Here is a 22,235-nt window from a genome sequence, read left to right as displayed (position 1 = left end):
AAATTGAGTGGATTGGAAACAATAGAACAGTATTTTTAAATATCTTCATTGGTTTGTATTTGATTCACTCATTTGTTTTATAATGAATGCATAAAATCCGCAGTCTACTAACAACTCGTCTCATATCGCTAGCCGAGTAATTCTTGTTCACATGGGTATTTCGGATATTCAGTCGAAACAAATTAAATTCCAAAATTAACGGTCGCTGTGTTGATCTAGGTCGACGTAGGTGATCTGCCACCGCTTTTCTGCAGACCAAGGAGGAGTCCAAAGTTAAACTCAGATTCCCGTCAAGCTTCGTTGTTGGGGGGTCTAGGAGCAGGCAGTCGGAGACAGTCGAGCGTTCCGCGACCAACGCCTGACGACTCCATGTCCCAATGCGGAGGATCCAGCCCGGTACCAAGATCTTTCAACTCGAGAAAAATAGAACGATCTCCTCTTTACGTAGCCGATAGCGTATCCAAGACGACGTTGGACAACGTTGCGCTGAGCGAAGTCGAAACCCGAGCGCTCAGCATCAAACTTGCCCTCGATGACATTTTGATCGACACCAGGCCGAAGTTCCGGAAAAACGCGAGGGTTTTGTCGACGATAGCTTCGTCTTCCTCGACCAGCGACTACCCGTTTCAGAACATAATGCGAGAGTCTCGATCGTTGGACCCGTTCCCGTTGGAACTATACAACAAAAGATTCGAGTCGCCGAATTTCTCGTGGAAGGAGCCGAAAAAGAGCTTCCGGTCGTTGGAGAACTGTGACAAGTGCACGCGGACAAACTCGAAGACGAACATATCTGGGAAAGTGTTGAACAACAATTATCCCAACGGTAATGTGATAATAGCGCCCCATACAGACGGATCTCCTAACGAGGCGGAGACACCTCTGCTAGGGGACGAAAGTAGCTGTGTCGGGGAGGTAGTGCCTGTTAAACGTTGGCGTTCGTTAGACCAAGTAGCATCCGTTCCTAGTACAGACAGTGTGCCGGACAAGAAGTCCTCCGCGAGGAACTCAATCAGAAGTTGGCTGGTTAATCTGTTCAGTGGTAACGGGTTAAGGAACAGCGACGTTTCACTGAGACGTGGTGTGATTGCGGGTTACGATATACAGTCGGAGCGCGAGAGTATAGTTTGATAATAGAGTTCTCTTCTATTCCCGAATGGGAGAACGCGAAGAAAAAAATAATGAAAACCCTGTGCTATGAAACGTACACGAGTGCACAAAAACTTTCTTACAAGGTTTACGAGTCATAATCATGATGTATTGTTGCCATTTTTCTTTTCTCCTTCTTTTTAGTATAGATACGTGGAATGTATGGGTAAAAAAGTTACCGATCGTGTATGTTTTTAATACCTAGATATTTTATAGACATTGTACTAAAAGTACACGTTGCATATCGGCGGTGAAACGTGTCTTCTACATAGCGCGGGATTATATCTGTTAGAGATCGTTCTTTTCCTTTTTTCTTCTCCTTTGTTTTTTTTTTAATTCGAATTCTAATGATGAGAATAGAAGCGAACTGTTTTATAAAAATGATTAACCAAAGTACACGAACGCAGAGAATCATTAGAATACCTATCTCGAGTTTAGCACAAAACGATGATTCCCTTTTTGTGATGCAGAAGAATGCTGATGCGACACGCATATACATGCTACTGTGGCGTGTACACTCACGCAACGTTCGAATCCACCAGATTCAAACATATGTATGTATATATATGTATGTATGTATGTATGTATGTATGGATTATGTATGTATGTATATGTATAATTCTATACTTGTTCACTGAAGGAAAGCAAATTATCCGTATGGCTGTGAAAAGTGAACTAGATTGTACCTAAGGTGCTTAGTAATATATCATCTTGTCAAATGTATATAAGTGAATAATAATATATCAATGTAAAGATAAAAAATGTAAATTAAAAGAAATATTCTATATTCTGTAAGAATCGATTAAAGATACGTCTTTTCAAATAATGTACAATTTGATTTTTTTAATAAACAGTTACATCTTGTTTCCCGTTTCACTTTTATTTTACAGTTTCATGTGTGCAGCGCATATATACACACACACACTTTGTATAATTTATAAATAGTTTATTCTACAGATACTTATGAGAAGTATGCATTCATGTTTTAGTGGATCAACTGAAGTTAAATGGTCGAGTCTTGGCCAGAAAGGAATTTTCCCATAAAATCTTTTGGCTTTGGTTCAATGGTATCTTTAAAATTATCCATCAGACCTCCTTTAGTTATCCAAAAGTGCGAAATTTCTTGAAGCTTCATTTGTCCCTGATACAATAATTTGTTATTATTAATCTGTGTATGCAGCATATCTAAATATATATCAAATATATATATTTTAAAATGAAAATAACTTGATAATATAGCTACAATTGCAATTTCATCGTTGATTGGCTTGTAGAATCGTTTCTTAAAGTATTTGATACATAATTACATATCTTATATATGAACACATGTACAGCACAATACTACTAGCACTAATGTCATACCTTTGCAACAAGAAGATCTATGACTCTTATATCCGTTACATTACGATGTCGGTCAAATTCTTCTCTTAGCCTTTGCTGACACTCTTTTTGTGTTTTGGGAACATCATATTCCAGTACTGCAACATAAATGGGCTTCATATAGAAATTGATTAAAAGTATTTGTCAATATATAGCCATAATATGAAGTATGATGATGTGGAATAATAGAGCTATTTTCATGACTTTAAGGTTATAACCTATCAGGTATATCACACCTGATTAACATCAAGACCGAAAACTGTTGACATACATACGCATTTGTGGAATATGTCGGTAGTACGATTTATATAATGCTATTACTCTCCTGCGAGCATCTTCACGATTCAGTGAGAGAATTGGTTTCACTTTCTTCACAGTTAACCTTGCAGGGGTAGCCATTTTCCTCTTATGCAGAATGCAGAATGCAGACTGCAGTGTCGCCAGTGGTCGCCAGTGTCGCCAGCCAGAAATGCCAGAATCTCCCACTCTACCCTTCCCCTTCTACGACGTTATTCCCCCACGCTTCAGCCACGGCCCAGTCACGTGAAGCGTTTCATCTCTGTCGTGCATGTGTCACAATGTCACTTGTCTAATCGGGAACTGGCAGAGAGCGGGTAACTTTTTCCCCTCAACCCCTGATCAGACGACTCTGCGCTTATGCAATACTGTGCAATACCAAGTACCAAGTCGCTAAAATCTATGATCGTACTAACTGTGTATACACTGTGTATGCAATATATGCAAGAATAAATATTTTATGCACATTTTATTGATTTTATGCAAGGAAATTGGCTGGAAATTGGCGCTACCGCGCCATTCCCCTAGGCACTTGCGTAGGGAATATGCCACGACGAGGTTGGTAACGTCGACATTGTTACTGATGCTGACTTCATATCAAAGTGGTCCAGCTAGTTTATCTGGGATTACACATTACATATAGATAGTAGAACTCTATCGTCAAATAAGGTTATTTCCTCCATATGAGGAAGGTCCATATGAGGAAAGTCTGTGACTGAAGTGAGTCCTCTAACAATCAACACAACAGGACAACAATAGTGCACTATACCTATATATTTATATGGAGTTTCAAGTCAGTTGCACTGTAAATACTGTTTGTATTGGCTGCTATAGCAGGCTCGACTCATCATACATGAACCGGTTATTATAGTTTTATTTGCAAGCGGTAGTGTGTGTTTTTCCTTCTCGTTGGCATACTTCGCATGCGTCAATTTCTGATCTTTCAACAGAGCTAATACTGACGTTAGACCGTGTGATGGCAGATGTACGTCGAAAACGTGTTTTACTTGTTAACGGTTTTACGTTACGAGTAAATAGTTAATCGATCTTTTTTATTCGTCTTTTTTCAACAACTATACTGGCTGTAATAAATCACGAAAAAATGACAAGTGACATAGTGGACTTGTTACCTAGCGAGATAATTGTGAGGATTTTGGAGGACAAGCAACTCGGCTTCTCGGATGTGATTAATCTTGCTTCTACGTGCAAAAGTTTGCACAAAATTATCGACAACGACAATATACTTTGGAGAACCAAGTATTTTCAAAGGTACAGTTATTATCAATTAACAGGATCGTCGTAATTCCTCTGCGTGATGAAAAAAATCGAATTGCGCATTCAGTGTCGATTTTTTCAGAAATTTGTGTACATTATAGATTGTGGTATTTTTAGAACTCTGTGATTACTCATGTTGTTTTCACAGACAGATCATTGTTCTGGCGAAACACAAATAATTAATTTCTGTATGCATACACATCTTTCTTCAATACAGTCGAAAATTACATAGAACACTATATATAAAAAATATTGTTTCCAATATTTTTATTTGAATTTTAGATGGCCAAGTCTAAAGGAAACTTATCATATAAACAAGGAATCAGAATATTACGTTGTAAATTGGAAAGAACGGATTAGACTCTGTTTAGACATAAAAAACCAGTTGTTTCAACAGTTATCCTTAATGTCTAGCAGACACTATAATGAGATGTCCAACGAGTTACCAAATTCTGCATTCAAAATATTTGATCCCCTCTTTAGAGTAGAGGCTGGTGCTCCACCCTTTGCTTATTATATTCTTGTGGATGAACTGATAAGTTTAATCAAAGCGCCTGCTCTGTGAGTATAAGTATATCAATCACAATTAACACTAACCGTACTGCGACTTCCATTAGAAATTATTCAATAAACTTCTTTATTCAGGCACATATTATTATAAAAATTGTGAAAAATCTAAATAAATTCAGTCTTGTAATTTTTATAAAACAATATATATATATCCGATACATTTTGTACCCGGTACGGTTAGTGTTGACTAAGCTATTCTCAGGCCAAAGTGATTAACTACATTTAGAGTTTTTTTTATATTCTACCGACGAACCACGTAATTAACTCTGCACTCCTAATTATTTTTCGATTTTGCTTTACTTAAAATTTACTTCAAAGAGGACAGTTCCTTGACTGTTTTAAACAATTTTTTGACTGTTTTTGACTTATTTTAAACAATTTTGTTTATTAATTATATTATATATAGCTTTCAAACTTTGTTGTAATTTATATTTATGGAACTTATATTTGTTTGTATCTAAAAAATGAGACAAATAAATAAAGGAAGAACCAAATACGTATAAAAACTCGTGTTATTTACATTTTTCTTTCTCTAATGTCGAGTCACACTCGACAAAGGAGTGCAAACGGTTAATGCTTAACTTTCTCCACTTAAAACAAATTTCTGTAAACTTTAAAAAATGAATGTATATTATTTCATCAATTTTTTCTACTTTTTAGTTTGTGGAATTAATCGATTTGGCATACGAATGGCTTTTCAACTGTACAAGAAACATGTTGTTAATATGAAAACAAAATTTACTAAGTAATATGTATATCATACCATGATTGTTTATTTCAGAGCTAGTAATTTGACACACAGGTATTATGGTCTTAAGGTTGTTAGATACTTGAAACAAAGTCATTTGAAGGAAGAATGGCAGAAATTTATATCTCTACCTCCAAGGGAACAGACTTTAGAACGTGGCGCAACCATTGTAGCACAATGGAGTCAACCAGAAAGACATGTAACATACTCCTACATAGCATCGCTATTAGATGAAATTGCAGAGCAAACCAAAGCATTACTCAAAGAACAACATCCAGACCATTCCATATTCTCGACACCGCCAGAACAGTTTGTGTTTTGGAGAAATAATATTATTGATGACAATCAGTGGAATGTCCTAGAAACAGTTCAAGCAACAGAAGCACTCCGCAAAGTATTATTTCAAAACTTAGGATTTTATGGAGGGGAAGAACTGTATTATTCTTCAGAAAACTCATTTTTAGATCGTGTAAGTTGTAGATTGTAAATAACATTATAGTGCTTACACAGGATTAATTTCTATATATGTAATAATATTTATTGGCCTAGGTTTTGGAAAACAGACGAGGGATTCCTATATCTTTAGCAATAGTATTCGAAAGCATTGCTCGTAGGCTTGGTATACGCTGCGAGCCTGTTTGTTTTCCGTCCCATTTCCTATTACGTTGGAAAGAAACATAGTAAGTTCTGAAGTAATTTATAATTACATAAGCATATATGTGTGAAAACTATATAAATTGATATCCCAGAGTTATTCAAGAATATTTTCCATTTATTCATTTCAACATTTTCGACATATTATTTTTCCATATTTTGTTTTAGCGGACCTGACTCTGACAAAGTAGAAAATTTTTATATTGATGTTATGAATCACGGTGAATTTATAACTAAGAAACAGTGCCCTCAAATTGGCTGTGTTTCAAAATGTCCAATAAAAAAGTATAACGTGCGCAAGGCAGCAACTGCTGTAGAAGTCAGTATTAAATTTCTGCTAACGATGATTGTTTTGTATTACGTGTTCTAAATGTAATTGATTTTCAATAATCTTTAAAAGGTAGTAGGAAGAATGGCAAGCAATTTAGAGGTAGCTGTCAGACAATATATTTATCTGAAAGTTTCAAGTTTACGTTCTACACTCGAACTTGGACATATGGTGCAACCCAATGATCCAGATCCAATTTGGAAATTGGCGTCTTTATACAGAGACGAGCATATAGATTTTACAGAGATCCTGGAGTTGTTAAAGAGTATAGACCAGGTACTCCGTGGCATTTATATTCTATTCATTTAAAGTTATTTTAAGATGTAATATGACGCAATTTTTCAGGATGCAGTTTTCACTCGGCCGATACCTTACGATGAAGATACGCATTCCCGTTGCTACGTATTCCATCGAAAGGTATACATTACAATGGTGTGAATCTATTTGTACCATTGCCGACGGAAATTTTTAAACAAGAATATTTATGTTCAGGAGAAAACAGAACCAAAAAAAAGGAAGCCAGTCGTTGAATATGCGGTAGGAATGATTATGAAGTTTCTAGAATATCCGTGTGTGATAATCGGATGGGATACTGAACCTTTTGAAGGTGAATTAGGCGTATTTACATTAAAAAATGATGCAGCAAAAACAAAATATGTAATACTTAGAGATGACGTGTGTCAGTATGTATATCAAGGTAATGCCGACTCTATTTAATCAGTAATCTATGTATGTAGGAATATATTGAAAATCATCGTTGAATTTCTTCTTATTTTTAGACGAGTTGCAACCCACAAAGCCAGAATGGATCAGTCATCAATCTATCGGTCGATATTTCTGCAAATTTAATGGTACGCATTATGTACCAAATGAAGAAATGGCAAAAGAATACCCGGAAGATGAGGAAGTCCGCAATAGACTTTTGCAAAGTTTTACAATATAAGATGCATTACATAACTGTTTCCTTCTCTAGCTCAAATATGTACAAGGTAATAATACGAAACGAATACAAAATTATTAGAAAGATATAAAGCTAATACTTTAATCCGAAAGAATCAATAAACATTCACGCTTTTATATCATCAAATATGTACTGCTTATCTTTGTTGCAGTAAGTTCTTAAAAACGAAATGAACAGAACGTAAAACAGTTCCTTTGAAAATTTCTATATATGCCGTATAAACAAAAGTAAAATTTGTATGATAGAATTTGTACAGTCTATGTTAAAATAACAATTTTTTATATATCTTGTTAAGAGTTCGTGAGCTTTAAGCTACAAATAGGATTGAATCTATGATCATTCGAGGTTCAAAATATTATATGAACCAAAGTAATCACGAGTCAGCTTTGAGCGACTTCAAATATGTTCGAACATTTCGGACTTGTATACTAAAAAGGACAAATAGTGCTCTGTGTACAATTTAAAGTAATCCCAAGCTTTTAGGCTATCGTGTAAATATATGTGAATTTTGTATTCATATATGATTATTAAGTAATAAAGTAAAAAAGTAGTTGATATATTCATAATGTACATATAAATGTAATAAGCAGCAATTTCTAACAGCGATTAATTAATATTGTCCATTTGGCGTCTTAGTATTTTTATGTAATTTTAAATGCAAGTAATTTAAATATTAATAAGGTTCGAGTATAAAAAAATATGTACACGTTTGTGCTGTTTTATTTTATTTTACTGTAGTGGGCTGTGTTCGACTTAGATATACTCACAAGCAACCACATATAAATAGTACAAAATTTGTTCTCATAATATTTATAATACCATAACCATTCAAAAAAAACAAACAAACAAATTAAACATATTGATTATTTTGATAGTGAATAATATATTAATATTAACGTCTAAACAAAGATACGAAATTTGTCTGAAATATGTAATTATGAGCGAATAATAAATAATGATAAATAATATAAATCACACTATCACACTAATATGGAATGATATTGAAGTCACATTCTTTTTCTTTATGCTTTTTAAGCTGAAAAAATCAATTCCTTTTACTAGTACGTGTATTTGTAAGAGAAAGGTTGTTTTATAGTAAGAACTAAATTATTGTTAAATATTTGTAAAATATTACACATGAAGTATGTTTCATAGAATACAATTGTATAGTACCTTGTACCTGCTATAAAACATTAGTTTTATTATTTGTTACACTTACCATGTTATTATATTTAAATATCAGTTTTCTAATCTCAGTGGTCTCACTTTTTTTCTCTCACTTCTAACAACAATATTAACGTTTAGATAAACAAAAATCACAGTACATGTACGAAATAAGTATTGCAAACGTAATTTCAGGAAGAACCTGAAGTGTTAGTTTCTTCTAACGATCTATAACAATAATAATTCTGTAACAATCTTCGAATATTAATTATCCGTTTACTAATGATTTATATCATTCTCTAAAATATTTAGTCAAAATCTGCTTACTTGTCAGTTGTCGATTTATTAGAATTTTCGGTTGGAGATACTTGCATAGTTGTATCTAAAACGTTCTTTTGACCTGAAATAAATAAGAGTATCTTTCTATATTGACTTTGTATGTACATATATACATAATAGATTTCGTACGGCTTTAATATTATTATATGTACTGTGCTTATGTTGATACAACGCAGGAGCCCAACTATAGTTGTTAGGATTTGGTATAGCATCGGTTGCATTACTCGTTGACGATGATGGCGTGTCATGAGTTAAAGAAGTAAGCGTAGCAGTTTTGATTCCGGCAGTGGTGCAACCATTACTTTTTCCCTCCGAAGAAATATTTTTTCTGCAAAAAATTAATGCATAATTTATTCGTGTTGATATTTATTTCTATCTGCTATTAACCAATTTAAGAAAATATTACCTTAATTTGTTAAAACAACTGGCAGTGTCTTTTTGAGGTATAGGATACAACTGAATAGTTTCCAACAATTGTTCGAATTCAAATACTTTGCTATTCTCGTTACTTATTACGCTAACGCTGCCAGATGACGACGGTGACGATTGTCGTCGTGACAGTAAATGCTTAGATACGATTTTATTGCTGTCCAATACTACTAAAAATGTATACGTCCAACATCATTGTATTGAATATGCAATAAAAATATAGAAACGTATATTTTCCGAATTTTAATTACCATTTGGCACTATTAAGTCCGATCTGGATGTATCTACTTCGTGATTAATTTGATTAACTAGAGATATCTTTGGAAGATCCTTATCGCAATCTATAGAGTTCGAACGAGTCGCAGGTTCAGACCTTGTTTGACTTCCGCAAGCCATTAATCCGGAGACTTCTTGCTGATAGATATTGGACAGTTGGCCTAAATTGGATCTACCATTGCACATCATTTGAGGCTGACAAAGATGAGACGGGCAAGTGGAGCGTTTGTCGGAAAATTGTTCGTTGCAGGTGGTATCAAGTTCATGGTGTTTATGCGAAAATGAAGATGATCCATGAGCCGATAATGTTGAGTTACAATGCAAGGGACTAGAACTACGATGCAAAGTTGTCAAAGAAGTTCTAGAGTCATTTGTATCATCTACATGTTGATTGAAACACAACGAAGTCCATGCGGAATTCCTATCATGCATTTCAAACAGATGTAGTAACATGATCTCATCTTCGAAACTATCGTTACCCCGCAATCTACAAAATGACAAAGTAACGTATAATTTAAACAATTATTTTTAGTATATTCATGATATTATCTAAATCTTAATTTGTCCTTTTTAAGATACCTGCAAGCATCCCCGCTACTATTGTTCTGCTGTTTTGTACGCTGTTTGTTCTGAATCCACGGCGTTAACGATTCTGCAACTTCTACATCATTCTCTCCTGCAAATATTACAATTACTGTTATTGAAAGTTATCCTAACAGTCAATAAGAATAACTATCTACTATCTACAGGTTGTACTATTTATATACATATATATAAAATATATATATAAAAAATTATTTCTACTTAATAAAGTTTCCGATCGTTTGTGCATAATTAAAATTTGTCTATAACTTCAGTTACTACAGTACATGTACAGAAATATTTATTCGGTGTTATAAAACCAAAAGTAAGAAGTAGACGGAGATTAATTCAGAAAAAGACAAAGGATCTCTTATGAGACTGCTTGAAATTGATCTGGTGTATTCTCTTTCATATAATCTTCGTCTGGTTTCTCATTCGAGGATTTTTCATTTTCGACACCTTTATCTAAGTTGCGGTCCCGCTGGCTACGCCTTCGCACATCTATAGAATCCCTGTTCGAACTCGTACCTAATTCAATTACATTCGTTGTAGAAAAATTTATACACGGCAGACTAGTTGACAAAAAAAACAGCCTAGGAAAACATTTACAGACCGAAAAAGAATATTTAACTCATACCTGACATAGTTTCATCGTCCACGTCATTTTCATCATTTGAATTGTCGTCCAAAAGCGTTAAATCTGGCTCATTATGTTCACATTCATCCAAGTATATATCATGTTCGCTAAATTCCTGAAATAAACACAATTCGCCAATTTAATTTATGTTTAAAGGAATGTACATATTTCAGTTTGATAATATTTACAGTAATGTCCGACTGTAGGTCATTTCTCGATTCTGTGTTGTGACCTAAATATGAGCAGGACACTATTTTTTTGTGGCTTCAAAGACCGCAGCAAACGAAAAAAAAGGAGAGCGAAGCTCGAGAGGCCTCGGTGACCGAGAAGTATAAACGTAACTAATCCAATAACAAAACTTCTTTATTTCTTTTTTTTTAATGGAAATGATACCAAATATGATATAATTCTAATTATATTTAGTTGAGTAATGCACAATGAATGTTTTCGACGCAAAGAAGGACAGACTATGGGAAAGAAAAAGACTTGGAGAGTCGCGACGCGCCGGCACAGTTCAAAGCATTTCCCATATGCTGTTCTTCCGTGCGTCCGAAACATTCATCGTTCATTACACAAGTAAATATCATCGGAATTATATCATATTTGGTATCATTTTTATTAGAAAAATGCCACGAATATGTTGGTGAAAGTCCCATAAAGAAATAATGAAAAATAAAGAAGGTTTGTAATTGGATTAGTAGTTCACACCGATATACCCGCCCGGTATAGGATTACGCGGCGTGTTTACCTCCAGTGGAATGGGTAGCGTAGGAAAGTAGTCAAGCTTTCAGCAAGACTTACAGTCGGACATTACTGTATATTGTTTAAAATATCTTACTCCGCTATCACTACTGCTGCTACTGGACAAAAGGGTCAATGGTTGCTGATTGAGCACTGTTGGCGAAGAATAAGAGGGCGACGGGGAATGAACACCATTATTTTGGCAGTCTCCAGAGGAGCCATCATTTGTACCATTCAGATTGGGGGATTCGGGTTTTCCTCTATGTTGTTTTAAACTCGTTTTCGATGAGATAGAAGATAACGTTGAAGAAGATCCAGGTGGACGTATGTTTGAGACGTTTCCTAGCTGGCATATAGGCATTAATTGATCACCTACCATGGTACTACTATTATTTCCTCCGGACAGCACATTCTGTAGCGATCTATCGCGAAAAAAAGTCTATGAAACATACTATATAATTTAACTGAAACGTATAGTACTCCGGAAGTAAGAATTTGAGGGAATGTTCTAAAATTGTCGCTTATTTCCCCGTATTTATCGATAAAAATATTAAAATGGAACACACCGCGGCGATGTAGTATTTTGAAACGGGTCAATGGAACGAGATGAATTAGAGCTTAGTAATGGATCTCCAGCTGCTTGTGACTGTTGTTGCATCACCAGAGATGTTACATTTGATGTTGGTCCACAAGCAACTCTTGTTGCTGTCATGGCATTTCTAGATATCTCTATCGCCAGTCTCTGAGAACGAATTTTTGAATGATTTCGAAACTACTAATTGAAATAGTACAGTGTTACCTCTTTCAACTCGTTAATTTGAGCAGCATATTGGTTCTGAACTGTTACCAATTGACTAATGTACCATTGTTGGTCTCTGCAACGTTGATAAAACGTCGGTGGCCGTACCTGAAACCTGATTCATTTCGACATTATAATTTCATTGATAACACAGAAAAGACCTTCTAGTAATTCGAATTGAACCTACCGCAATATAAGCGTATCCAACTCTGTATTTAAGTACCCTTCGGTTGCAAGTAAATCTAATCTGAAAAATCTGTTGTAACCCCAACATTCACCAATTTCGAAGTCTGAGGCGAATTCTCGAACGATGTTTTTACTTGTGTCACGAGATCCTTGATGTATCATTTCAACTCGATATTCATATCTGGAGGAAATATATTTTCAGAAACAGAGTGATAAATATTTTTGAAAATCCAGAACTTCTTGTTATGCGTACTTGGAAGTTTCTGGTAAACCTGCACTTAATTCCAGGAAAACAGATAAATAATTTCCACGAACAACTCCATTTCCATCAGGATACACTTTCAATCTCCAGCACAACCCATTCACGTGTAAAGGAGCTGAATACACGGGATCTGCTTTTAGTTGTAGTTGAGTAAAATTTTGCATTGCAAAGGTGGCACTGTCATATCCTGGTACAATTTCACTGAAATGATAAGCAGACAATCATTTTTCTGTCGACCTTTATCCAACTATAAATTGAAGTACAAACAGTTTTTGATATACCTGTGAAAATCTGCGGGAACAGGAGCTGTCACAAAACTTGTCATTGGTTTTTTCCTTACTTGATGTATCATTCGTGACAAGTCTGCACTTTGAATTATTAATTCTGATCGAGTGCAAGAATGCAACTGATGCTCCACTTCTTGCAACAAAACTTCCAGTTGCTCTGTTTCCAAAGTTAAAGAGTTCTTCTGACCCATTAACGTTAATAATTTAGCTTTCAATTGAGAATCTAGACGCGCTATCATCAGTTCTACTGCATTCCTGATTTCTCTAACTCTTTCATCTTTTGCAGCTCTTACAGATTCGACATTACGTTCCTATTAAAAAACAAAAATACATACGAACAAATATATAATAATATTTATCAATTGCATAAAGTGCATGAAGCAGAGATCCCTATTTCCCGAGTATCTAAATACACGGGTACACGTGTAGTAAACGAATTTGGATCTCAATCCGCATCATTTTTATTACCCGTGTATTTCCGTTTCACGGGTACACATGGCACGTGAAGCGTGTTAAGAATCCGTGAAGACGGATCCGTGTACACACGGCACGTTCGAGTCCGGCGACTCATACGTTTATATTTTTCGATCGAATTCTTTTCAACTGTTGATGTTCGATGTTATATCACCGTGTATTAAAATACACAAATATTATTGAAATTAAAATTACACGACAACCCTGTATTTAATATTACATGGATTAATATCCGGATTCGTTTATTACACGCGTACACACCAGATATACCTATTTCCCATGTATGCAAATACGTAAGGACACGTGTAATAAACGAATCCGAATCTTAATCCATGTAATATTAAATACATTAAATCACAAATAGTTGTGTATTTTAATGATACAGTAATGTCCGACTGCGTCATTTCTCGATTCTGTGTTGTGACCTAGATATGAGCAGGACACTATTTTTTGTGGCTTCAAAGACCGCAGCGAACGAAAAAAAGGAGAGCGAAGCTCGAGAGGCCTCGGTTGGCCGAGAAGTATAAACGTAACTAATCCAATAACAAAACTTCTTTATTTTTCATTATTTTTGAAACGATACCAAATATGATATAATTATAATTATATTTACTTGTGTAATGAACAATGAATGTTTTCGACGTAAAGAAGGACAGAATATGGGAAAGGAAGAGACTTGGAGAGTCGCGACGCGCCGGCACAGTTCAAAGCATTTCCCATATGCTGTTCTTCCGTGCGTCCGAAACATTCATCCTTCATTACACAAGTAAATATCATCGAAATTATATCATATTTGGTATCATTTTTATTAGAAAAATGCCACGAATATGTTGGTGAAAGTCCCATAAAGAAATAATGAAAAATAAAGAAGGTTTGTAATTGGATTAGTAGTTCACACCGATATACCCGCCCGGTATCGTCGCGGCGTGTTTACACTGCTCGACGACCGAGGCAGCTCGAGCTTCTTGACCCCTTCGGGTATGCCCTTTCAGTGAAATGGGCAGAGTAGGGATATACAGTCAAGCTTTCAACCGGTGTTACAGTCGGATATTCTGTATAACGTCGAACAATTTACCGTGAATTTATTGCTGTCTCGCTTGCGTCTCACTTCTAACATCAACAGTTGAAAAGAATTCGATCGAAAAACATAAAAGCATGAGACGTCGGACTCGAACGTGCCGAACCAATCCGTCTACACGGATCTGTCCTCGCAGATCCGGCTACACGGATCCTTAATTCCTTACTACACGGTTCACATGCCACGTGTACACGGGTATTTTAGTACCCCTTAAAAACTGCGATCTCTTGTATGAAGCTTACCACTTCTTGAACAAGACTTATCAACTCCATTAGCCTTCGTTTCAATTGTCCTACTTCTGCTTTTATTTGTGTGACATGCTGTTCATATACATCTTCTAAAGGTTTAAAAGTATGTCCCGAATGAGTTCCACCCCATAGAGCACATTGGTGACATATACACCTACGACAAGTCCAGCAATAAACAGACAACTTCTCATGGTGTACGGTACACCTGCAGAGAAATACTAAGGTTTAAGTATGAAAATATAGAGATTTATTACATACTCTTTCATAAATAATGTTCAAAGAGACATCCTAGAAAGAATATCCCTTTAAATTATGAAGAAAATACCTGTCCCTATTCGAATCATCGTGCCTAGAGTTTGATATACCAACTGCTTGAAGTGTATCAAGCTGCTGTGTTACTTCCTCTACCCATCTGCAATTCACTAATTCGTGTAGATGTAAAGATGCTCTACAATGGGGACACTGAGAGCGTTGCTCTGTAAGCCATCTTCTTATACAAGTGTAGCAACACAATTTACTGCAGTGAGGGCACAGATGCGCATCTCTAAGCTTTTCCATACAAATGAAGCATCGAAAAACTTCTGCTAGTGTCTAGAATAAAATATTAGATTTAATCTTAATTCAAATATAAAACACAATCATCGCTCTCATGCTCTTAATGTGGGTGAATATTGTATCACAGATTTACGAACCTCGACACTGTGGTCATCCGAGTGTTTTGAATTAAGCGACGTTTCTCTGCTAGCCATGCTGTCTGACATTTATTAATAAAAAATTATTCTGGTGTTATTGACCGTTACATTTATCGATGGTACTTAAAGTAACACGAATCGTCGACATCTCATCTCGCTAATTTGTCCGAATACAGAATTGACTTAATAGATTGTTATTGCCGAAAACGTGTTCATTATTAACATCTACTACTTATTTATTAAATTGAATATACACGAAATGCTTTCCAGGTACTCTTAAAAATTTATGTAGAAGTATTCAATATTGTTATGAGTGGTGATTCGCCATGAAGTAAAAATACATACTCTGCTCTGCTGTAGCAAACAGTACAGGAAACGTTCGATCCCGTTAGATCAGTTTCTTTCAAAACATGCATACGACACATTCAACGTGAAACTATAGCTGCAATATTTTAATGAGAATAATGAATTTCATTAACGAACAAATTTTTATTAGAACAAATAGAAAATACGATATACATAAAATTTTTGCAAGCTTCACTTCTAAGCAAATCAAATTTGAAAATTCGTTTAGCGTTATCTAGTTACATTTCCTTTGAGCGGTAAACTTTTATATCACTAGTTAGTTTCTATTTTTCTACTTTTAAAAATTTGTATCCAATTTCGATTGTCTTTCTGCTGCAAGAAATACGTGTAAGTACATACTTATTTATATCTTGACGAGCATATAATTTAACATGTAATTAATTTATTATTTATTAATCAGCTGATTCCGCCTTGTAGTGGTATGAATGTCATATGACTTTAGCTATATTCATTATGCGCAGTAAACGTAGGTCATCACGTTGTTCTAAATTCTAAAATCTGAATACACACCGTATTGTTTCATAAACTATATTTTTTAAACTGTTTGCCGCTCCCGACTTTTTTACGAACATTGTTGGAACTCTGTGGAACAAGTGTCTCGTATAAAATTTGAAGATGACAAACACTTCGAAAAGAAGAAAAACCCCAACAAAGCTTATGGTAAAGCAGCTGTTCATTATGTGTATTTATCCTAAATATAATGTAATGTTTATCTTTTCCTTCATTTCCGTGCAAATTGTGATTACAGAGCAAGGACAATCACGACGAATTCTTAAACCGTATATCGAAATCGTTGTATTATTCGAAATTGCCAGTGAGCGACTGTCTCAGTTTACCTGTTACTGGTTAGTATACAATCAACAAGTTTTTCAGTTTTTATCTGCGTATTTTGTATTTCGTCTTTAATTCACTAATGAGAAGAAATTATGTTATTTGTGATTAGATAATTCTAAATACTCAACAAATGTAACTTGATAATTTTTAAAAAGTTTCATTTACAAAGAATTTACATTGTTTTGGTACGATAGTTCTAGGACTTCTAGCTTTTTAACAATATTACATAATTAGTTAAATGGTTTCTAATATTACAGATTATATAATTGATATGTGTATTTTTAGAATTAGCAGCAGAACTCTTTAACGAAGTAAAAAGTGGTCAAACACTTGAACGACTAGACGTAGAGGAAGCTAGCAGGATTTCTAGAAACGCATGTGTTTCGCCGTGTTGTCTTGTATTGGCTTTATTATACTTAGAAAGACTGAAAGATTGTAACCCGGAATATTTGCAACGAGTGGCGCCTTCTGAGTTGTTTCTGGTTTCTTTGGTATTAAGCAACTGCATTTATTATACATATAAAGTTTTAATATCTTAATGGGTACCTAGAAGTCTATTGCTATTCTTACTATAGATGGTGGCCAGTAAGTTTTTGAATGACGAAGGGGAAGAAGACGAAGTTTTTAATACTGAATGGGCACAGTCTGGTCACTTGAGTATATCGAAAATGAATCAACTGGAAAAAGACTTTCTTCATGCTATCGTAAGTGAACTGTTCTATAGTAAATTACTGGTATTTATTATTGGCTAGCATTAATTGGACTTTCAAAAAATGCAGGACTGGACAGTTTTTGTTCACAATCAAGATTTTTGGGAAAAATTACAGAGATTAGAGAAAACCATAGCCTACAAAGAAGCGCAAAAAAGAGGCTGGTTTTCGTATACAGAATTAAATTGTCTAATGAATTCGATGCAATTACTATCGGTTGCTCATACCATGATAAACATATCGTCTATTTGCTTGGCAACATATACAGCAGGGATAGTCACTTTATTGGGATCTGCTTTCGTTGCAAGTTATTTCCCAGGAACAGTACTTAGCCCAAGGCAAACGACAAGCCCAACAAACGTGACAAGAGTAAACATGAATCCGATTGTTGATATTCCAACCACAGTAATTGAAGACGTACCACAAAATGATTTAAGAACAGACTTTATATCTACTTCGTTACATTGCAACGAAACTCAACAAAACTGTGAAAGTATTGAGTCGAATGAATTGGTAGATGAGCATTGGAAATGGTGGCTAAACTCTGTCATGATCTGGTTACCGATACGCTCGGGCTTGGAACCAGAAGAAAAATTGCACACGATAAGTAGCGACATTGAACACACAAACATGTTTATAACATCTACTAATTTCGTACTTGACACGACAACATTGATACAGGATGCAGATGTAATGGATGTAAATTGGAAGCAAATCTTAGGTATAGATTTGAATCTTCTTTTACACGATTGGAGATATTATGCAAACTACGTTACAAAAATAACTCTTGGTTATCATCACTAACAACTAAACAATCACATTTCTAAAATTATTATAAGACGTCTGCGCTAGAAAGATTGAGAAAAAAGTATATATTTTTTGTACTAATTCGTAAACTCATAAAGGACTTCTATATACTAACAAAGTAATTTTTTCAATAAATACATGGGATAGATACAGATGCATTATTTTTTTAAAACTTTTACAACCTTCTTGGATGTTTTCAGGTTTAATTAATAAAAGGAATTGTATTGAATAATAGAAAACGTTAATGGTACATCTATCACTAATGCTATTAGTACAGTTTTGATAATACATTTCTTTATACATATTCATACATTAAGTACATGGAACGGTATTGAGATTATATTATATTACATAATGTATTATATTATATTACACAAACGCTATGATTGTCATAAATTAAAAATGCAAAAAAAATTACAAAAGCTTGATTTGTATTGTACAGACTACATAAATGGATGGTTTGTTTTGATATTATTATACATTGATTCGATGTAAAGATTAAAAATTAGTACCCTTGTAATAAGATTAAAATTTTTAAACATTTAGTACAGATACCTTTATTCACTATGATTGGCAATGTTGAAAAAATTAAAAATGGGTATAGGTGACATCCCAATGAGACAGCCAATTGTAACTCCTATAACTCGTCCCTAGAGTATTTTATACATTATTCTCTTTTTTTAACTGAAGTAATTTATTAATATAGTTTTTTTAAAATAAAAAGTATAAATTACAAAGAATCATACCATATTTGCAGCTAGTTTCGTTTTAGGTAGATTTAATTCTATAGTGGTTAGTTTAGGTGCTTCAAATCCAACTTTTCGTGCTAAAACTTCTACATAATGTACAGATCCAATTCCTATTATGTCAGACACTGTGTTTCCTAATGCTGCGGCTGTCATGGTCGATATTGGAAATCTTTTATTTAACATTAGTTCAATTTGATCTCCCTGAAATTAGCGACTTACACATTGAAATATAAATTGTATAAGATTATAATACGTACAGCAATAATCATGATGAAGTTGTCAAGAAAACCAAAGCCGATGAACGGAATTGCATTCGCAATTGCAACTGCAAGAATATATTACCTAACATTATTACCATAGCATTGAGTCAATATATGTATTTTTTATTTGAAATTCAGAAATTGTCCTACTATCTACTTTATTACTCTATGATTTAAATATAACTTGTTTCAAAAATATAATGAGAATCAAATATCGTACCTAATATTAGATTTTTTGTAGACGGTCCTGGAACATTTTCAACTGTAACGCGAAAGAGCAAAATATAAATACACGCACTTCAGTAGAAAAAATGTTGTAATGTGTAATTAATTGAAAATCTAATAATAAATTACTTGATTATTAGAAATATAGTCTTTATGTTACTTACGAAACATAAAGCTGTTATCAATCATGCATTTCTTTGTATAAATACTGTATTGAATTAAGAAGCATTTTTAGTTTCAATCATTTTCGATTGTTTTACGTAACAAAATATTTATTAAAGTTAATTGAAATTTTAATTAATATAAAATGTTTATAAGAAATTCCTTAGGACTATCAATTAATCAAATACACAAGAGTTTAGGAAATAAAACTTTATTCAAATAAAAGTACATTCTTTTCACCTAACAGATATTTACATTTAAGAGTACTATTGTAAATGGTGTAACATCTACATATTAAATGTACAAGAAGTTTTGTGCAATATTCTTAGCAACATATTCTATAATACTATACAAGGTGCATTCTCACAATCATGCAAGTTCGTGAAAATTTGATAGTAGAACAAATAGTGAAAATTGTTTTTATAAAAATATTTTTGTTGCAATTATTGGTGAAGTAAAAATGTAAAAAATAAATTTTGAAGAAGCTGAATCCAGTTTTATGTGTTTCTTCAGTTATAAATCATGCTGTGCTGTGTTCATTGTTGAATGAATTAATTTAATAAAATGTTGTAACTGTATTCAAATTTCTCAACACAAATATATGAATTAGTTATTATTGCAATTATTTGAGAAATATTGGTATTTATCTCTAGGACTCTTGAAAAGGGGTGGAGAAAAATATTTAAATTCTGATTACTTTTCATTCTGTAAGAAATTATCGTGAAATAGATATGTATAAAATTTAAAAGTTATATATGTATGTTCTTACCTAGAAATAACAACAATAATAATAATAATGTACAGATACCTTAAATGACTTTAACAGTTTTTAATCTAGTATAAAACATATATACTAGATTAAAGATATTAGCAAGAATGCACATCAAATGTAGTATATTACCTAAGAGTGTGACTCTGTGGATGTCTTTTTCAAATATCCAGAAAGTTCAGTCAAAGTAGAAGAAGCAAGTGAAGAAATTAGGACACATAAGTTTGAGAGAATATTTGACTCAACATGCATTAGACTTACAGCGTGATGTCCATGTAGATTGCGATGAAAGGAAAAATTTTATACTGTTAAAGAATAATGGAGAAATTGTTCTTACTTGTAGTATCATAAAAAATATTTTCTTTTCATCATTAGTATGTTATATTATTCTAAGTTGCCATTCAGTAATTAAATGATTTATTAGGTTTATTAAAGTAACATATACTGGCAATATGAAAGGGTTATTAGTTTGGCTTTAATATTATAAATTCTGTAAATTAATAATAACAAAAATTAACTAATGGTTTGATGTTCCTACCATACTTGCGTATAAGCCAATCATCAGGTACTCGACAATATTTGCCAGTAGCATCCACATCACCTAATGATGGTATTTTTGCAGGTCTTCCAAGTTTATTGCACATCCGGAAGGGTGCTAGCTGATCTTAATTAGAAAAAATTATTAAATTTAGAAAACATATTGGCATAACGGTGATGAATTATTCAAGTTAACATAATGCTTCCATGACATAAGAAAAGTTTTATAATTAATGATTAGTAGTTACCTTGGTATTTAGCCTTGTCTTCATCTGATTTGCATTCCTCTATAGCATTTACGATGAGATCACGTTCTTCTGTGGTAAGTTTAGAGGCCAATTCTTTTGCATGTTGCTTCGTCAAAACACCGGAAATACTTTCTATTTTGCTTTTATCAACGCTATGACATGTCCTCTGTATATTGTAAATATTGGTGGCGAGAGAGGGTGACAAACATTTTCCTAACAGACAACTGTTCAAGGGATACAATTTTCGATGACGATGATACAAACGCGATATATTTCTACCAAAATACAGAAATTCCCTCGGAATTAAAAGTGACCCTCTAACGAACACTGCAACCGTCATATTAGATCTACGGAACAAACCTGTCAACTTTAGGTTTCACTCGAAAAATTAGAACGACACTGGATTATTAGAATGTGCACAGCATTAATGATTAAAATCAGCACGTAACTACTTCAGAAGGAAAATGTTTCAAGTATATAGACTTTACGATAAGAGATTAAAAAGTATACACACACATATCTCGAAGCGGATCGATCTGTAGCGATTCAACCCTATTTACGTCAGCGCTATCACGTTCGATCGATGATGTCAGATGATGTATCGAATTAAATGCATAGACCATAGCAGAGCTGTATAAGAGTGCTCACGCTCGGGGTTTCGCTGTTCCCGGTACAGTGCTGCCCCCTACTCTTTAGCTTGGACACAGACATGCATTTTTCTATCTACGGTTCTAAATTACCGACTCTGGAAAAAATGCTCCAGTACGAAAGCGGATTCTACGGAAATGGAACGGTCAGCTAGCGAACTACATGAGGCTGTTTGGCCTACTCCTACACCTCGTAAATGTTACCACCGACGAGATATAAGAATATATATATATATATATATATATATATTGATGTTACATAATTTGCAATAAAAAATGTCGCCGCGGCGCCATCTAGTGTTGGGAATACTATGCTAATCGGCTAGTAGTCTCGATATTTCCTCACCGATGGCACCACGTACACCTTT

At 34.0% G+C, this 22,235-nt stretch overlaps 6 protein-coding genes across 16 annotated transcripts in view; 3 read left to right on the top strand and 3 right to left on the bottom strand.

Moving 5' to 3' along the window:
* LOC143214037 (receptor-type guanylate cyclase Gyc76C) overlaps nt 1–2,010 on the top strand; it is a 118,254-nt gene extending 116,244 nt beyond the window's left edge. For all 5 annotated transcript variants that reach the window (XM_076434587.1, XM_076434568.1, XM_076434578.1 and 2 more), the window contains one exon: nt 220–2,010. In XM_076434587.1, coding sequence (XP_076290702.1) covers nt 220–1,128 — 909 coding nt within the window. In that variant the 3' untranslated portion in view covers nt 1,129–2,010. The remainder of the gene's footprint in view (nt 1–219) is intronic.
* Nucleotides 2,001–3,001, bottom strand: Nd-b14 (NADH dehydrogenase (ubiquinone) B14 subunit). The gene is made up of 3 exons (XM_076434747.1): nt 2,802–3,001; nt 2,509–2,624; nt 2,001–2,287 (listed from the first exon to the last, which is right to left on the bottom strand). Exons 1-3 carry the CDS (start codon nt 2,923–2,925, stop codon nt 2,150–2,152), a joined length of 378 nt encoding a protein of 125 aa, XP_076290862.1. The 5' UTR covers nt 2,926–3,001; the 3' UTR covers nt 2,001–2,149.
* A 468-nt stretch (nt 3,002–3,469) lies between these two features.
* Nucleotides 3,470–8,615, top strand: LOC143214085 (F-box only protein 21). The gene is made up of 10 exons (XM_076434690.1): nt 3,470–3,684; nt 3,774–4,092; nt 4,381–4,659; nt 5,450–5,885; nt 5,966–6,096; nt 6,239–6,389; nt 6,471–6,674; nt 6,744–6,815; nt 6,891–7,095; nt 7,178–8,615. Exons 2-10 carry the CDS (start codon nt 3,926–3,928, stop codon nt 7,339–7,341), a joined length of 1,809 nt encoding a protein of 602 aa, XP_076290805.1. The 5' UTR covers nt 3,470–3,684; nt 3,774–3,925; the 3' UTR covers nt 7,342–8,615.
* Nucleotides 8,610–15,992, bottom strand: LOC143214067 (uncharacterized). Of its 5 annotated transcripts, XM_076434661.1 has the most exons (18): nt 15,899–15,992; nt 15,554–15,615; nt 15,187–15,452; nt 14,856–15,066; nt 13,056–13,372; nt 12,766–12,975; nt 12,514–12,693; nt 12,327–12,441; nt 12,094–12,269; nt 11,625–11,949; nt 10,787–10,901; nt 10,609–10,677; nt 10,147–10,243; nt 9,543–10,054; nt 9,269–9,461; nt 9,015–9,190; nt 8,851–8,923; nt 8,610–8,751 (listed from the first exon to the last, which is right to left on the bottom strand). In XM_076434661.1, the coding sequence occupies exons 2-18, from the start codon at nt 15,608–15,610 to the stop codon at nt 8,715–8,717; spliced, it is 3,129 nt and encodes a 1,042-aa protein (XP_076290776.1). In that variant the 5' UTR covers nt 15,611–15,615; nt 15,899–15,992; the 3' UTR covers nt 8,610–8,714. The 5 variants fall into 5 exon arrangements, with proteins under 5 accessions (XP_076290776.1, XP_076290758.1, XP_076290766.1 ...); XM_076434643.1 differs by lacking the exon at nt 15,899–15,992 and having other exon boundaries at nt 15,554–15,891; XM_076434651.1 differs by lacking the exon at nt 15,899–15,992 and having other exon boundaries at nt 9,269–9,458; nt 15,554–15,891.
* Nucleotides 15,993–16,344: 352 nt separating this feature from the next.
* Nucleotides 16,345–18,420, top strand: LOC143214090 (protein CNPPD1). The gene is made up of 5 exons (XM_076434701.1): nt 16,345–16,579; nt 16,668–16,764; nt 17,039–17,244; nt 17,329–17,457; nt 17,533–18,420. Exons 1-5 carry the CDS (start codon nt 16,535–16,537, stop codon nt 18,265–18,267), a joined length of 1,212 nt encoding a protein of 403 aa, XP_076290816.1. The 5' UTR covers nt 16,345–16,534; the 3' UTR covers nt 18,268–18,420.
* Nucleotides 18,017–21,829, bottom strand: LOC143214093 (uncharacterized). Of its 3 annotated transcripts, XM_076434717.1 has the most exons (7): nt 21,221–21,829; nt 20,974–21,099; nt 20,568–20,591; nt 19,500–19,541; nt 19,277–19,344; nt 19,017–19,220; nt 18,017–18,920 (listed from the first exon to the last, which is right to left on the bottom strand). In XM_076434717.1, exons 1-7 carry the CDS (start codon nt 21,558–21,560, stop codon nt 18,828–18,830), a joined length of 897 nt encoding a protein of 298 aa, XP_076290832.1. In that variant the 5' UTR covers nt 21,561–21,829; the 3' UTR covers nt 18,017–18,827. The 3 variants fall into 3 exon arrangements, with proteins under 3 accessions (XP_076290832.1, XP_076290841.1, XP_076290850.1); XM_076434726.1 differs by lacking the exon at nt 20,568–20,591 and having other exon boundaries at nt 21,221–21,828; XM_076434735.1 differs by lacking the exon at nt 20,568–20,591 and having other exon boundaries at nt 19,500–19,526; nt 21,221–21,828.
* Between the last annotated feature and the right edge of the window lie 406 nt (nt 21,830–22,235).

The sequence above is a fragment of the Lasioglossum baleicum genome, chromosome 1, assembly GCF_051020765.1.
Source record: "Lasioglossum baleicum chromosome 1, iyLasBale1, whole genome shotgun sequence".
In the NCBI taxonomy this organism is placed as follows: Eukaryota; Metazoa; Arthropoda; class Insecta; order Hymenoptera; family Halictidae; genus Lasioglossum; species Lasioglossum baleicum.
The sequence above is the reverse complement of the archived record's forward strand: the minus strand, read 5'-3'. Positions and strand labels throughout refer to the sequence as shown.

Coding starts and splice junctions, on each gene's coding strand:
- Nd-b14 (XM_076434747.1), bottom strand. CDS start 2,925: ATGGCTACCCCTGCAAGGTTAACTGTGAAGAAAGTGAAACCAATTCTC. Junction 2,625..2,801: donor CCGACATATTCCACAAATGC/GTATGTATGTCA, acceptor TTTATGTTGCAG/TACTGGAATATGATGTTCCC. Junction 2,288..2,508: donor TAGATCTTCTTGTTGCAAAG/GTATGACATTAG, acceptor TTATTGTATCAG/GGACAAATGAAGCTTCAAGA.
- LOC143214085 (XM_076434690.1), top strand. CDS start 3,926: ATGACAAGTGACATAGTGGACTTGTTACCTAGCGAGATAATTGTGAGG. Junction 6,097..6,238: donor TTACGTTGGAAAGAAACATA/GTAAGTTCTGAA, acceptor ATTTTGTTTTAG/CGGACCTGACTCTGACAAAG. Junction 6,390..6,470: donor AGGCAGCAACTGCTGTAGAA/GTCAGTATTAAA, acceptor AATCTTTAAAAG/GTAGTAGGAAGAATGGCAAG.
- LOC143214067 (XM_076434643.1), bottom strand. CDS start 15,622: ATGTCAGACAGCATGGCTAGCAGAGAAACGTCGCTTAATTCAAAACAC. Junction 15,453..15,553: donor CGGATGACCACAGTGTCGAG/GTTCGTAAATCT, acceptor ATTTTATTCTAG/ACACTAGCAGAAGTTTTTCG. Junction 12,694..12,765: donor GGTTTACCAGAAACTTCCAA/GTACGCATAACA, acceptor TATTTCCTCCAG/ATATGAATATCGAGTTGAAA.
- LOC143214090 (XM_076434701.1), top strand. CDS start 16,535: ATGACAAACACTTCGAAAAGAAGAAAAACCCCAACAAAGCTTATG. Junction 17,245..17,328: donor AGTTGTTTCTGGTTTCTTTG/GTATTAAGCAAC, acceptor TTCTTACTATAG/ATGGTGGCCAGTAAGTTTTT. Junction 17,458..17,532: donor AAGACTTTCTTCATGCTATC/GTAAGTGAACTG, acceptor CAAAAAATGCAG/GACTGGACAGTTTTTGTTCA.
- LOC143214093 (XM_076434717.1), bottom strand. CDS start 21,560: ATGACGGTTGCAGTGTTCGTTAGAGGGTCACTTTTAATTCCGAGGGAA. Junction 19,542..20,567: donor CCACAGAGTCACACTCTTAG/GTAATATACTAC, acceptor TTCGCGTTACAG/TTGAAAATGTTCCAGGACCG. Junction 18,921..19,016: donor CGAAACTAGCTGCAAATATG/GTATGATTCTTT, acceptor AAAATACTCTAG/GGACGAGTTATAGGAGTTAC.